At 39.7% G+C, this 17285-nt stretch overlaps 1 protein-coding gene across 1 annotated transcript in view; it reads left to right on the forward strand.

Moving 5' to 3' along the window:
- The first annotated feature begins 1471 nt into the window (after positions 1–1471).
- The window catches only part of LOC148031965 (zinc finger (C2H2 type) family protein), a 42417-nt gene continuing 26603 nt past the window's right edge, over positions 1472–17285 (forward strand). The window contains exons 1-3 of the mRNA XM_087682561.1: positions 1472–1629; positions 1740–1848; positions 1937–1999. Of these exons, the coding sequence (XP_087538687.1) occupies positions 1545–1629; positions 1740–1848; positions 1937–1999 (257 nt within the window). The 5' untranslated portion in view covers positions 1472–1544. The remainder of the gene's footprint in view (positions 1630–1739; positions 1849–1936; positions 2000–17285) is intronic.

A 17285-nucleotide genomic window follows, 5' to 3' on the forward strand; every position in this document is an offset into this window, starting at 1 on the left:
AGTAGTAGGACATGAGCTATGCTCCTTACTAGATGGATTCAATGGACACAATTAGGTGTAGATTGTAGAAGAAGATTAGTCCAACATGAGCTTTACAATAGAATGGAGAATCTATGCTCATTGAGTGATGCCGCTTGGGCTATGCAACAGCCAACCACCTTCTAGAGTGATGATGGCCACTTTTCAAAACCACCTACATGATTTTATTGAGGTATACCTAGACGACTTCTATGTCTTTGTCTTTGCCTTTGTTTGTAGCCCTCAACTCCCCATAGGTTTTCAAGCTAGAAGAAGTGTAAGAGATGGGATTTAGAGAGACACCCTCAAGTTGTATTCACTCAAGACACTACAACATTGACCATTCCCATATTAGGTGTAGCATGTCATCTGTGCATTTCTTCTCATGTTGGGCATCCAACATTCTTCTTCTCTTATCACCACCCGTCACCATATCACTTTTTGCATTTCCATGAAGAAGAGAAGAAAGAAACAAGAAAAGAGAGTGTGGGACAAGCTTGTCTTGAGAATAAAGGGCCATAGTGTCTATTAAAAAATAAAAGAACAAATCACATGGTCAGATGATATACAAACCCTCAAGGTCCATGCTAGATAAGCATCACCACCACCACCACCACGAAGTGAGATCTTTCTAAACACATTTAGGTTCTTGGAGATTGTTTGAAACACATTAATAAGGGACCTTGATAAGCATACTTTTGTCAACATTGGATCTTTCCAAACACACTGATACTAAATCTTTCTATTACTAGTATAGTTTTGCTAATATTGGGACTTTCTAAACACATGATATAGGATCTTTCTGTAACCAACAATTTTGTTAAGGCATTAATACTAGATCTTTTTATAACCAATAGTTTTGCTCAGGTGATTTTGGGCAAACCATTTGAACAATTAAATTTTATACAAGATCCCCTATCCAATACAACATTAGGGGAATTAAATTGCATACAGGATCCCCCACAAGATTGTAATTTGTGTTCAAATAGAATACAAACGGACATTTTTGGACCTATTGGAGCTAGATTGTGTCATCACATGTGCTAATGTGCTTCGCACTAATGAACACATTTGAACTATTTTCTGGTGTGTCCATTTTGCTAAGGTAGCATGTATATCGACCCATCACCTGCTAGGATCCAAAATCTGCTAAATGAGTTCCATCTAACAAAACACAATGTACGACAACAAAATACAACTACTCTAGGCTCTCCATTTCTTGCAAACATGGATCCAATATGCCCTAAATTCTTATTTCAACCCTTTAACTCACTCCTTGAAAGCGAGGTTTTGTGCCTCAGTGTTGTGACATGCTCATGTAGAAGCTCAATAGCAGAATGAAAAGAATATGTACCACGGGTAGAATCACTAGTCTTTGGAGCCCCGCCGCCGCCCAGCTGACTTTTTGAGTTCTTGGGCGTCCGGACGATTGCGAACACCCGCCCACACAGCCATCACCCTTGCTACTTTTATATGAGGCTGCGCTACAACACAACCTTCTTTTTCCTGCTTTTACTTTGCCGACCATGGGTCGATGTCCTAACCACAAAAACAGCAAGAAGAAAGGGCTCTCTCACAAGTCTGCTCGCCGGGCAAAATTCCTGCTCAAAGATATCCCGCTTATTACTTTTGTTATAATATTTTCCATCGAGAAACAAGTGCGTGAATGCCTATTTTTTTTTTGGTGGTTATTCATCTTTGTCCTTGACTCCGAAGTGCACGTGACGATGTGATCCACAAACAGCTTCTTAATGTTGATGGTGGAGATGTACCGTCTGCTTTTGATGCAGAATTGCCTGGCATGGGCCAATTCTACTGTTTGCATTGCGAGTTAATACCCCTGATTCGTCACCTATTTGTTTTAAGTTTTTCTGGTCTTTTACTTTTAACTGCTACTTGAATTATTGTCGTGTTTCAGCCGCTACTTTGCATCTTCAGCTGTGAGGGGTGACCATTTCAAAACAAAACGGCATAAAAAGAGGTACAACCCCTGCTATCGAGAGTATATATACTTTGAGGGTTGTGAATACAGTTTTATGGATTCGCTTTATCAAGCTTCGATTTCTACACAATTCTCTGAGTACGTGCAGAACAGACATTTGCTAGAGTATCAACGGTTTAAGTATCAGTTTCTTGCAGATTTATCTTATCGAACGTCTGTGAAAATCATTATGTTTCACGTTGATGTGGAGTAAATTTTCCAAAGGTCGTGAAGAATGTGTTCAATGGTTGCTAGTGGCAATTGTAGAGTTAAGCTCGTGGGTATGAGCGCTACTTGCTGGAGCAACATATGCAAGCCAATTTTGGTTGTCAACAAATAAGAGCAAATATATTTGACCTGTTTGGATATGTCCATGTAGGGCTCAGACTGTTAAGACTACTACTGTGTGCTAAACGCGTTCAAGGATGATCAGATGCAGTTTGGTTGTGATGTCATGACAGATGGCTCTTACTTGCCTACTGATTGTTTGCTTTCAAAAAGCATCCATAAATGTACCTCTACAATCCATGTACCAAAAGTCATTCACATTTTTTCTCTCCTTTCCAGATTGAATCAACACAATTCAGAGCTTATCAAGTTATAGAGTGTTAGGGCTATTATAATCCAAGGACCTCTCTAACTAGTGAACCACATACTCAATGCATCTGATTGCCCCCAAGCTCTAGCAAGATAATGATGTGAGTAGATAATGCTCATGCTCATGAGTGTGTCTAGAGAATGAGCTGTGATCCTTGGCATGCTTGTCCTAAACCCTAAGGGGTTTGGAGGCCTCCTAGGACATAACATTCCTCTAAAACATTGCACTCTTGCAATGAAATACTCATGCTGAATATTCCAGTTGCCTCCCAAGTTGAATACTTACAGTTTTTTGATTGTTTGACTCGATTTTAGCTTTGAGAACTTTGATTGCAAAGCTTTTCTTCCCTTGAATTCAAATGCCTTTTCAAGTTCATATTTGATGTAGGATGAATCTTTGATCTCAATGAGTCCTTGAGGAGTACCTCTATTATTCTCACCTCTTAGTTTTTGTTTAGATCATTTGATGTGAAATATTAGATGAACTCTTAACATGTGGGGAGTTCATAATATGTGGGGTAGTTTTAATTTATAGGCAATGATTCGAATCCAATGTAAAAGTAACTATGGACCATAGGACTTAGAAAATTAACTTCAAGCATTCTCTTGTTGACAAAGTGAAGAATCTTTAGAAACTTTCAAAAAATCTTTTGCTCTAGGCTCAAATGAGCAAGATGAATGTCTTTGAAATGCCCACATAGATCCGTCCTACCCATGACATGACCCACGCCGTACATGCATAGAAAGGAAACATCAAGGGTTGGACATCAGACTCACCTTCCATACATAGAGCCAAATAGAGGCTGAGCGTGAGTTTGAGCATAATGGCCTATGTTTTCATCACTAGGGCAAGCACCCCATACCACTAGCTAGTACCATTCAAGAATGTATGAAATTGACAGTAAACCATATTTGAGCAAATACTTAATTAACAACAAATTCAACAGGTAAAATCCACACACAACTAGAGCTTGACTATTCGTGTACTACACAAGATATTTGCTGGCCCTAAAGCTCATTGCCCTGTTTGGTATTTCTTTATATTACTGATGAGTACTCCGAATTAGTGGTTGTATTTTTAGCGGTTCTTTGTGACACAATTGATCTAAGATGCACAATGATTTCATTAACTTCAATGTTTGCCTTTGACTAATTATGGAGTGTTCAAAAATGCGTGAAGACTTAAGGTTGCCAAACCCTGAAAATGACAATCAACATTGGAGACCAAATTCATTGACAAACATGCACAATACATATGCAATCCCACACTATTTGGCTCACAAACAAAGGGATTTCTCTCAACAAAACTATGAGATCACTTTCTTTGTAACAATATTGTCAAGAAAGTGGCGAGGATCTTAGCTTGTGTACTCTGTAGCTTGCTTTGATACAATTTAAATTGCAATATGTAGCAATACCTTTTGGTTATGCAAGCATGGAGCTACTTAGTTGAGCCCCCAAGTAGAGAAGAAAAGATGCTACTTCAACCTCTACACATGCTATTCTTGCACACTCTAGAGGGGGGCGCGCACGCGCGCGCACACACACACACATAGAGTGAAGCGGTGAGGATGAGTTTGAGGCCATCTTCCCTTGAAAGTTCTTTGTGATGTTGAGCTTTCAAATCAAGGCTTAGGTTTCTTTAGAGAGTGCCTAACTCTATTACCATGTAAAGAAATACTCAAGCTGAAGCCAGCCTTTCCTCTTGGACAGGGTGGTAATTCCCTGATTAAGCACTTAATTACAACAATCACCTAATGAACATAATTTGAAATGCACAAATTACCTTAATAATCTTGGGCATTGGATATCCTGTTGGCCCTAAAACTGGTGCCCCTTTTGGTATTTCTTTAACTTGATTGCTAATGGAATGGATACAAGCTGAGATTCACAATCTCCTTTGTTGTTCCAAAAAGCCCCTTGCTGCAATAACAATCAGCAATCAATTCAGGCCAATCGCCCTTTGATTTTTCACCTAGGACTTGCACAAATGGAACCACCAAGTGGCGCTGCCCCAATTTACATGAATGGGTTGGCATCCAAATCCCCTAACAATTACAAAAAATTTCAGGTGCTGAATTCGGTGTATGATGCCTTCACCAACTGCCACGGGTCTCGAGGTGGCTATCAAACCCTAATTTCTACAAAAATTTAGGGTTTATAGTGGAGATCTCTCTATTGTCCACCAAACTTGACCAAATTCTGATCCAAAAGGCTGAGAATGATTGAGCACAAGCTAGAGAAGGTGAGAAAATGCCAAAAGAGAGAGAGATTTCTGATTTTCTTGCGAGAACAGCCTGAAATCTCATTGTTGCTTGTATTAGACGACATTTAATGCTGTCAACAGCTGCCAGGAGGCCTCAAACTGCTCACTTGTCCCAATCAGTTGTCGCTAGTACTTGAAGGTTTCAGAATTGTTGTCACTTGCACCAGATGGCATGATTCTTATTGCTCTAGCCTCTACAAGGTCCTCCACAGTAGAAAACTCAAACCAATAGCTTGTTCTCTCTCTTTTTCTCAGCTTGAATCAATTGAACCTCTCTCTTTCTCTCTCTAGTTTCCAAATTTTTAAAAAAAATCTCGCATGGGCAATTTTGCCAAGTGATAGTTTTCTAAACCCATTTTTCAGCATTATCCAGCCATTTAATTAAATTATGAAAATTAAATTCAGCTCCTCTGACCTTACCCAAAATTAAATGTGCCTATTCATAATTAAATTGGATAGGCCATTTGCATCTTGAAGTGGTTCGTAACCTTTGTTGACTCTTAGACTGACATTAATTAATTAATCAATGCTACTCCCTAGTGTCACCACTTACACTTATTGGCCAAGCCATTGCCCTAGGGTCAAATCTGATTCCAATTGACCAACAAAACCTAGTTGGCATAACTTATCAAGCCTTTTGTCTTTGACACCCATTGTATCCTCGGGGTCCTTGGCCTTTTACTATGGAAGATCTATCGTGTATATCACATGTGCTTAAACAACCTTGCACATTTGATTAATAACTTAATCAATGTTATCAACAAGATTAAAGCATCTCAAAATTTCACATCTTTGTGACACAAGCACCAAAGATAACACAAGTATATGACAAAACACAACATAGAGGCTAAGAGTAACTCAAAGATAGTGAACATTGAAGAATGAATAATGAATGAACTCAATGCTGAAAACACACTATACAAGAGTGCATACAAAACCTTGAATCCTTGTGTTCTTGAAAGGATTGGGATAGAAAGTTGAGCTGGAGAGTGTATTATATTGGTATTTTGGCAATGGAAACATGGAACTAGCCTTCCTCTTTGGATAGGGTGGTAAAACCTAATCAAGCACTTAATTACAACATTATCTAAATCACCTTGGACAATCGACTCCTTTGCTAATCCAAAAGCCCCTTGCTATACATACAATTAGCAAGCAATTTGGGCCAATTGCCCCTTGATTTTCACCCAGGACTTGCACAATTGGAACCATCATCTAGCCAAATGCTGCCCCAATTCGCAATGGATGGCCTTGCATCTAAAATCCCTATCAATTTCATGAATTTCAAGTGCTGATTTTAGTGTACGATGCCTTCTTTTGATGGCATGGTTCCCAAGGTGGTTGCTAAACCCTAATTTTTGCAAAAATTTAGGGTATACAGCAAAAATCCTCCTATTGCCCATTAGATCTGGCTAAGATCTGTTTTGAGAATGGTTGAGAAATGCTAAGAACTTTTGAGAATTGATTGGAGAAGGTGAGAGAAAGCCAAGATAAGAGAGAAATCTGATTTTCTTCCCAAGAAAGCCCTAAAATCTACATGCTGCCTACTCCAGCCATTTAATGCATTCACCTATTGCTAGGCACCCCCAAAGTGTTGTCACCTGATCAGCAATGCTGTTGCCAGCCCCAAGAAGGTGTCTCCCTGCTGTCCCTTGTCAGCCCCCCAAATGGTTGCCTTTTGCAGCAAATTGCTGTTCTCTGATTAGAAAATGGACTAGCAGCTTCCCCCCCCTCTCTCTCTCTCTCTCTCTCTCTCTCTTTTTCTCTCTTAGGTTGTAAACTAACTGAATGGTTGAGACCCAGCCCCCCAAAAACGTTTTCTTAGTTTGGATGGCATTTTTGCCAAGTTGCAGCTTCCTAAACCCATTTTTTAGCATTATTCAACCATTTAATTAATTTTTAGAATTAAAAAATCTTGAAAATTAATTTTAGTCCTTTTGACCCTACCCAAAATTAAATGTGCCCATCCATAATTAAATTGGCTAGGCCATTTGCAACTTGAAGTGGTACCTAACCTTTGTTGACCCTTAGATTGGCATTTATTAATTAATTAATGCTAGTCCCTAATGCCACCACTGTCACTTATTGGCAAAATAACTATTCTAGGGTGAAAATTGACACTAACTGACACCCGAAGCCAAGATGGCATAACTTATCACAATTTTTGCCTTTGACATTCATTGCATGCTCGGGGTCCTTGGCTTGTTACCATGAAATAATTGCCTTGTGCATCACATGTTTTCATGAGGACATGTATTTTTGAAACCTCATTTAACATGTGGATTAATTTTTAATCACATGTTTAAGTAAATGTTGCACATGTGAGGTGTGAGTAGGGTTAGAGTAATTTTATGAGCTCGGGATTTGAGGAAATCATGAGATGTCAAAGACAAAAGTTGCTATAAGTTATGCCACACAAGTACTTGGTGGTATTTGGTGCAAGTTGTTAGCCTAGGTCATTCATTTGGCCATAAGTGTCAGTTTGGTGACACTAGAGAAGTGGCGATTAATAGTAGCTAGTACTAATATGATGGTCAAAGATGGCTTAGAGACACTTAAGAATGGAAGTTGCCTAGCCAATTTAATTATTAGCTAGTTAAATTATTTTTTAGGGTATCAAAATAATTATTAGATTAATTTTCAATATTTAAAGATTGAAAATTAATATTTAATACTTGTTGAAAATGCCCATATAAGGATGAAAAACATCTTTAGAGGTTGTGGAGAGGCATTTTTAGTGTATCTAGCCTGCAAGAGAGAGAGAGAGAATATGCTGCTGGTCTGATTTGCAGCCATTGGAGGACCTTGTGAGGCAACCATGTGCAGGAGAAGATCATTCAATAGCAGTAAATGACTGATTTTCTTCAGTCCCTTGCATCTACAAGTGTTGAGATAGAGCAGCAACAGTAAATGATAGACTTTTTTCAGTTCTTCATGAAGAAAGTTTGAATTTTTTCTCCTCTCAGTATTCTCTCACATCACTTGGCCTTTCTACAGTCTTGCTCCAAAGATTACAGCATTGAGATGACTAGAGATTGAGAAAATTCAGATTTCTCTAATGTAAACCCTAATCTGTAGTAGCAAAAATTAGGGTTTAGCAGTAGCCTCGAGAAGCGTGTTAGAAATTGGAACTACAAGACTTGGATTCAATAGGATTGAAGTTGTTTTCAGTCAAATTCAGGTGAAGGGACTAGCAAATCAATGAATTTGGGGCATTTTCCATCTCCATCAAAGCAGGTGGAGGCCAATTGACTGCTCGAATCAAGGAGCAAATCAAACTGAAGACTTGCTGGTCATTTTGGACAGCAAGGGAGTTGGAATATGAAAGGGATTGAGAGAATCCCATTGTACATCAACTTCTTCTTCAATTAAGCTAAATAAATACCGAAAGAGGCAGTTTTGCGGTGAATAGGGTGTTCATTGTCCAAGATTGTAAGTTAATTTGCATTTCTCAAATTTGTAATAAATGTTACTGTTGTAACTAAATTGTAATTAGGGAATTACCACCCATCCACGAAAGGAAGGCTGGTTTCATGGTTCCATTGCCAAGATTACCACTCAATCCCTTGATTTGGTTGGCTCGAGGCAAGTGATTGCAAGCCAAAGCTTTGTGTTAGTGTTGATTTGTACTCTCAGCTAAGAAATTACAGCTATATGCCTTCATACAGTGAGATGGACTGAAGTAGTGATGATGCCTCTTAGTTTGAACATTTACATGGGAATGAAGGAAATGCAATGCCTGACCTTGGACAAGGATTAGACCATGGACAACAAGCTAAAAATGTTATTGTTGTGCAAGATGCACGGTTTTCAAGGCATAAGGAGGTTGATAACCAGCAAAGTGAAGAGGATTTTGATGACAAGTTCAAGAATCGGATAAGGACAACAATAAATCTCTCTACTAAATTGGCAAAGGATCCTCAATTTACCTAATTTTTGAATGCTCCGAAGAAGGACAGCAAAGGCGAGAATAAGAAGACGTCTTCTACACCTTTGGGATAGCAAGATGCACCGAAGATGATGCCAAACGCTTCATTTGAAGCTCCCAAAGATGTTAATGAAATAAAACAGTTGGAACTTGGGGGGGGAAGAAATGCAAATACAAGGCCATCACGGAAGTGCCAATCCAATGGATTTTGGACAGCCAGGCATGCATGCTATGATGGGAATAATTTATTTCGGCTTCAGTGAGTTGTGGACTAGCAAAGCTCATGGGGAAGTCCATGTTGTGTTTGCCGGTCAGCCAAGATATTTTGGTGGAAGCACGATTTTTCATGCTATTGTTGGACAAGGACCGCATACGGTAATGTATGGCACAAATTCTATGGTATGCAGCAACCAATGCAAGGTGTGCAAGGCCCAATGTGTTCGGGTATGGCTGGAAATATGCAAAACCCTATGTATGGCAGCATTGGCTCGATGGGTAGAGCACAAAGTATCATGTTTGGTACTGGATCTGCACCCCTGAATGCTTATGAGGCTCAAGGAATGAATGCTGGTCATGCAAATGCTCCGTTTGGCATTTTGGTTTTGATGTAAATTCAGCAAATGCACCCTTTTTGCAGCAGCCAGTGTATGGCAACTTGACACCCAAAGGGGCAGCAAAAAGACTATGATGAGCAGTGAAGTTTGAGTCCTTCAGCAGTGTACAAGATAGGCTGAAAGCTTTGACTTTCATTCAACAGTTTGATGTAGCCTATTCAGGGGGGAACTTCATAGAGTTCTCGAAGATTCGAAAGGCACCCACCTTCCTAAAAAAAAGGCATTACAATGGTGGTCCACTCTTTTGATGCAAGGTAGAGCACTGTCAACATGGGCACAATTCAAGCAAATGTTTGCATCGAATTAGTTAACAAGTACCTTTGAGGTGGACATCATTAGAGCTTGGAATAAGCTGGATGCCAAGGAATGTGCATGAGATTAGCAGCTTCTTGGGTTTATGTTCTTACTACAAGAAGTATGTACGCGGATTTGCTGAAATTGCATCTCCATTGCATGCCTTGTAGAAGAAGAATGTGCCAATTAGATGGATAGTAGTGAAAATTTCAACATTTGAAAAGTTGAAGGAAAAGATGGCTTCAGATCCTATGGTTGTGTTGTCCGATCTAAGGAAGTCATTCATAGTTCAATGTGATGCATGTCGTAACAAAATTGGGGCTGTTCTTATGCAGGACAGCCAAGTTGTGGCTTATGAGATCCGAATTCTCCATGATGTAGAAAAGAATTTGCATGTCTATGAGAAAGAGCTCTTGGTTGTAATTCATGCTCTGTCTATGTGGAAACATTATTTGTTGGGGGCTGATTTTACAGTGCAGACAGACCATCAAACTTTGAGGTACTTGCTAATGCAAAGCTGTCAAAGAAGCATATGAGATGGGCAAAATTTCTCTATGTTTCATTTTCAGATTGTATATATTGATGGTAGAAAGAATGTTGTGGCTGATGCACTGTTACGTAAGTCACAAATTTCAGCTGTCAACATGGTTCATCACACTGAGTTGGATGCCATGAAAGAGCAATATGTTGCTAATTCAGACTTTGCTAATGTTTATGATTAGCTTTGTAATGGCCAAAGGCATGAACACTTTGTGCTAAGAGATGGATTTCTGATGATGCATGGACTACTGTGTGTCACAAAGTAGTTAAGGTCTAGAGTTATCATTGAAAGTCATGCTCCTCCGTATGTAGGACACAGAGGTATTGATGCCACGGTCAAGGCAGTGGAGCATTTCTTTTATTGGGCAGCTTTGAGGCATGATGTAGAATAGTTTGTTAAGACATTCATCGTATGCCAAAAGGTAAAGCATGATAGGCAAAAGATGTCGGGTTTGTTGCAGCCCTTTCCTATTCTAGATAGGCCTTGGTAGAGCATTGCAATGGACTTTATTTTTGAGCTTCCTAGAACACCTACAGAGAATGATGGGATATGGACTATCATTTGTAGGTTTAGCAAACAAGCCTATTTTATTTTGGTGAGAAAGAAAATAAAGGTTGATTATATGGCATGATTGTTTTTGCAGCACATCTTTAAGTATCATGGTATGCCAGAGTCGATCATTAATGATCGTGACCCCCAGATGACCACTGTGTTTTGGAAGGCATTATTTGAGAATATGGGTACCACGCTGAAATTCTCATCATCCTTCCATCCGCAGACAGATGGTCAGTTTGAGGAAGCAAATTCCACAGTGTTAGATCTTTTGAGGTGCTGTGTTTTGTTGGGTTCAACTCATGCCTATGCTCACAGAGGAGTGTTGGTGATGTTTAGTAGGACATTGGGGCACTTTTTACTCTTCGTATGAGAGTTTTTTTCCCCCAAATTTATTTCTTTTATTTTATGTGCCTATATTACACAGTTTAAGGTACTTATCGTGTTCCACACTCTTTGCTTGTGATCATCCTCTTACAACCCTAAGGTTTAAGGGTTGTACTTTGTACTTGCATCTTACACTTTAGATTATTGCATTGGGTGTCGTGCTCTCACACTCTACATTGTCTACTATACTCAGCTGAGCTTCGATCTCTTCTTCCTCTCACATTTAGTATTAGAGCTGAGCCTCAGCTTAGCTGACCTCACGGCCATCGTCTCTAGTTTCTCTGCTATTGTCAGCAGCTCCATCATCACCAACAGACCCACCAGCAAGCCGCCAGCTGCAGTGGCTCGTCTGCCCTGTCCGCCTGTGATGACTGCAGCTGCCAGCTGAGCACCAGCTCTAGTTGCCACCAGCACTTGGTCATCTAGGCAGTCCCTCCAGTCCTGCTGCAGCTGCGCTTCCCTGGGCCCTGTGTAGCGCGCTGTTCTGACACTCCAGCTTGCCCTGCCAAGCAGAGTCGCCGCCTGGCCTGGCCTAGCTCGCCTGTTAGCTGCCTGAGTGCAGCCAGTCTGTCCACCCCCTGCGTAGTCTGTCCATCCCTTGTGCGCAGCCTGCCTGCCTTGAGCTCGACCTCCAGCTGTGCACATCACCTCCAGCTCGATCTCTAGCTGCTATCTGCACCACTAGGTCCACTATCACAGCTCAGAATCGGAGGTAAAAGTTAAAAAAAAAAAGATCAGATTTTAATTTAGATTTACTTCTTTGGAAGGAGCTTGTTGCTTGGGCAGGCAATCTCAGTTTCAGCACGTGTCTGGGACACAATTACAGCAGAGATTTTGTGCATCTTGGGCCAGACATTTGGGGCTTTTGCAGTCAGCTCAATGATTGACACATGTACATGTGTGATAGTTTGAAATAGACCGATTTTGTGCATTTTGGGACAATAAATTTTGGGGCTCTTGCATTTTTAGTGCTGTTGAGCGTCCTCTATGCTGAATTATTTTCTGAAACAGAAGGGCATTGTTCATCAGCACACTACTGCTTATACTCCACAGCAGAATGGGGTTGCAGAGAGGAAGAATCGGTCACTCATGGAGATGGCCAGATGTATATTGAAAGCAAAGAGCTTGCCACACAGTTTTTGGATGGAAGCAGCTATGTGTGCTTACCATGTCTTGAATAGGTGCCCCACCAAGGCATTAAAGAATGTCATGCCTTTTGAGGCTTTGAACAGCAGGAAACCTTCTATTGGGCATTTTCGTACTTTTGGGTATCTTGCATACATATACATTTCCAAGGTACTCAGAAAGAAGTTGGATAACAAGGCTGTTAAATGCATTTTTGTGGGGTACAACAATGAAAGCAAAGGATATAGGTTATATGATCTTGTCTCTAAAAAGGTATTTGTCAGCAGGGATGTGGTTTTCGATGAAAAATCAGATTTATCCCTTGCTGGTTTTGACACATATCAGGCTGCCAATGATGTATCTGAAGGGTTGCTGAAATTAGCCTTCCTCTTGGGATAGGGTGGTAAATAATCTGATTAAGCACTATTTACAGCAACAAATTCACAAAATCGAAATGCACACTTAACCATATAATCTTGGACATTGGACACCCTGTTGGCCCCAAAATTGGCCTCCCTTTCGGTATTTATTTAACTTAGTTGAAGAAGAAGTTGATGTACAATGGGATTCTTCCAATCCCTTTCAGTATTCCAACTCCCCTTGCTGTCTCAAATGACCAGTAAGTCTTCAATTTGATTTGCCCCTTGATTCGGGCAATCAATTGGCCTTTATCCGCTTTGATGGAGACGGAAAATGCCCCAAATTCAATTGTTTGTTGGTCTCTCCAATCGAATAGGCTAAAAACAACTTCAGCCCTATTGAATCCAAGTCTTGGAGTTTCCAACTTTTGGCACGCTTCCCGAGTTGCTGCTAAACTCTAATTTCTGCTTTGCAGATTAGGGTTTATAGCAAAGAAATCTGAAATTTCTTAGCCTCTAGTGATCTCAATGTTGTAACCTTCAGAACAAGGTTGTAGAAAGGTTGGGAGATAAGAGAGAATGTTGAGGAGAGAGAAAATTCAAACTTTCTTCGTGAAGAATTGAAGAAAATTTGTCATTTACTGCTACTGCCTTGTCTCAATAGCTTGTAGATGCAAAGAACTGAAGAAAATCAGTTTGCTGCCCTGTCTCAACATCTTGTAGATGCTGTTACCTGCTGTTGATTGGTCTTCTTCTGCCCCTGGCTGCCTCAGAAGGTCCTCCAATGGCTGTAAATTAGACCAACAACATCTCCTCCCTCTCTCTTGCAGACTTAATACACTAAAAATGTCTCTCTTCAATCTCTAAAGACGTTTTTTAGTCTTGCATGGGCATTTTTGACAAGTGGCAACCTTTCCAAATAGTTTTTTCAGCATTATCCATAATTAAATATTAATTTTAAGTCTTTAAATATTGAAAATTAATCTAATAATTATTTCGATGCCCTGAAAAATAATTTGACTGGCCAATAATTAAATTGGCTAGGCAACTTCCATTCCTGAGTGTCTCTGCGCCATCTTTGACCATAAGATTGGCGTTAGGTACCATTAAACACCACTTCCCTAGTGTCACCAACTAACACTTATGGCCAAATGAATGACCGAGGCCAACAACTGGCACAAAATACCACTAAGTACCTGTGCGACATAACTTATAACAACTTTTGCCTATGACATCTTGTGATTTTCTTGGGTCCCGGGCTCGTAAATTTACTCTAACCCTAGCTACATCTCACATGTGCAACATTTGCTTAACCATGTGATTAAAAATTAATCCACATGTTAAGTGAGGTTTCAAAAATACATGTCCTCATGACAACTGTTGCCCATTTCTTTTGGTAATACATCTGGAGCTTTATCCTAAATCAAGGAGAAAGGTGCATGAGAAAAAGTGCAAGTCAATACTTTTGTAAAAAAATGCACGGTGCACCATAACAAAATATTAGTGATTTTGGGAATCTCCCAATTTTCATTTTTTGAATACTAAAAATGTGGCACTCGGATAACATACACATAAGTTTCTGAAAACCATATGATGTGACCTATCTTGGAAAGCACTCGAAAAATAGAATCTATTGAGCTATAGAGTGCTTGATTTGGAGTTATAGTGTTCAAGTTATGACAAATCCAAAGATTTGACCAGGTATCGCAAACTTATGGAAAATTTCCATATTTTCCAATATGGTGTTCCATGATTTATTTTAAGAGTGTCGGGCTCTCACCCATGTGTTTTGAAAAGGCGAGGTTGAAAGAGATGAAAGGAAGAGAAAGAATGTATGTGAAGTTGAGTATGAGATACTATGGGCCTTTCTAGGTGTTGGAGAAGATCAACGATGTGGCATATCGGCTGAAATTACCTCCACATTGGCGGATACACAATGCCTTTTATGTTAGTTTGTTGAGGCTATTTCATGATGATGTGCTAGAGGATTTGTTTGTTGAAATTCAACCTGAGGTTGAGGAGCTAGATGAGATTTTGTTATCTGAGCAGATTTTGGCACATAAAAAAAGAATAGTCAAAGGTGAAGTTTCTAGGAGATACTTGGTGAAACTTCAAAATTATTCACCCATGGATGCCAAATGGATGGAAGAGGATGACTTGGCAGACTATCCTTAGTTGTTGCAGCTTTACCTAGATGCCTTTCAGTTAGAGCCGACTTTAGTTCAGGCTCCATCAGGTTCAGCAGAGCAAGGGTCCGAAGTATTGCTTGATGCTCAAGGGGGAGGTAGCACTTCCACTCCTCCAGTTATGGACAACTCTCGTATGTAGTGGATATCGGATGTATTCAGCATGCATCCAAGGTACTGTGCTGACAGTATGTTTGCCATGAGGTCACTACTTAGTGTACTAGTCACTGTGAGATGTATGGAGATGAGTATGAGTTTCACCTGGGCACTAGAACTATACTTTTGCATTAGCTTATGATCAATTTGGCATGAGTTTTGGCTCAATTTTGAGACAAAAACTATGATCAGTTTCAACTCAGTTTTTGATCAGCTTGAGAACCATTTATGGTCACTTTTTGGATCAATTTTGCATCAGTTTTTGCATTGATTGCTGGTGAGTTTTTGCAATGAGTTTGTGATCAGTTTGGGGTCACATTTGCAGCAATTTATGATCAATTCTTAGATCAGCAAGTAATCAACTTATGATCATATTATGCTAAGTTTTCAATGGTTTACATCTAGTTCCATGGACAATAGCATATGTTATGATGCCATTGATGTTTTAGCGATGGTTTATGCTTGGTTTTCACTATACTATATGGTTTGGTTTTGCTAGATGAGTTAAGCTCATGCGAAATGGACATGTCATATGATAATTTGACAATGTTTTTGAGATTCTTTGTGAGTCTTCTGTTATGTTGACTGGTAATTTTAAGCATATGTTGGGCATATGGAATGGTTGAATAATAGTGCGCAATGTTGTGTTGACTATGATGTCCTATGGAAAATTCCAGTGTAGTAGCTTTTGATGCATTTGGCAGTGCAATCGAGGACGATTGCAAGGATTTCAAGGGGGAGGGTTGTCATGAGGACATGTATTTTTGAAATCTCACTTAACATGTGGATTAATTTTTAATCACATGGTTAAGTAAATGTTGCACATGTGAGGTGTAACTGGGATTAGAGTAAATTTATGAGTCCAGGATCCAAGGAAAGTACGGAATATCAAAGGCAAAATTTGCTATAAGTTATGCCGCACAGGTGCTTGATGGTATTTGGTGCTAGTTGTTGGCCTAGGTCGTTCATTTGGCGATAAATGTCAATTGGTGACATTAGAGAAGTGGTGTTTAATGGTACCTAACGCTAATCTGATGGTTAAAGATGGTGCAGAGACACTTGGGAATGGAAGTTGTCCAGCCAATTTAATTATTGGTGAGTTAAATTATTTTTCAGGGCATCGAAATAATTATTAGATTAATTTTCAGTATTTAAAGATAAAAAATTAATATATTTAATTATTGATAATATTGGAAAAACCATTTGGGAAGGCCGCCACTTGTCAAAAATGCCCATGCCAGATTGAAAAACGTCTTTACAGGAGATGTTACTGGTCTGATTTGCAGCCATTGGAGGATCTTTTGAGGCAGCCAGCGGCTGGAGAAGACCAATCAACAGTAGGTGACAGCATCTATAGGCTGTTGAGACAGGGCAACAGTAGTAAATGACTGATTTTCTTCAGTTCTTTGCATCTATATGCTGTTGTGGCAGGGCATCAGCTGCATTTGACTGATTTCCAGTCATTCTTCATGACAAAACTCTGAATTTTCTCTCTCTACAGCTTTCTCTCTCATCTCTCAACCATTTCATAGCCTTGCTCCGAAGATCTTAGCATTTCGACCCTTGGAGGCTGAGAAATTGCAAATTTCTATGCTGTAAACCCTAATTTACAGCAGAAATTAGGGTTTAGTAGCAACCTCGAGAAATAGTTAGAAATTAGAATCTCCAAGACTTTGATTTTTCAGGGCTGAAGGTGAATTTCACCTAAATTCAGATGGAGGACTAGCCAACCATTGAATTTGGGGCATTTCCATCGTCTATGAAGTGGGTGAAGGCCAATTAAGTGCTCGAATCAAGGGGCAAATCAGATTGAAGACTTGCTTCTCACTTTGAACAGCAAGGGGAGTTTGGATTGCGAAGGGGATCGGGAGAATCCCATTGTAAATCAACTTTTTCTTCAATAAAGCTAAAGAAATACCGAAAGGGGCGCCAATTTTAGGACCAATCGGGTGTGCATTTCCAAGATCAGTAGATAAATTTGTATTTTCAGATTTGCACTAATTGTTTGCTGCTGTAATTAGATTGTAACCCGGGACTTACCACTCATCCACAGAAAGAAGGCTGGTTTCAGCCGGACTAATAGGTGGATGGGATCTCAAATCGATCTTGAGAATAGGAAGCATTGTCATAAAAAATTACATGTCTGTTGATAAAAATCTTTTCAGTGCGAGGATCGTACAAATAGTAGCCTTTGCTCTCCGAACTATATCCAACAAAAATACATGTAAGTGCTTTATCATCTAGCATCCCATGAGGCTATTTAGGCACATGAGCAAGTGCT

Source organism: Lygodium microphyllum, chromosome 8 (assembly GCF_053477565.2).
Source record: "Lygodium microphyllum isolate KBCC chromosome 8, Lygodium_microphyllum_v1.1.10, whole genome shotgun sequence".
Classification (NCBI taxonomy): Eukaryota; Viridiplantae; Streptophyta; class Polypodiopsida; order Schizaeales; family Lygodiaceae; genus Lygodium; species Lygodium microphyllum.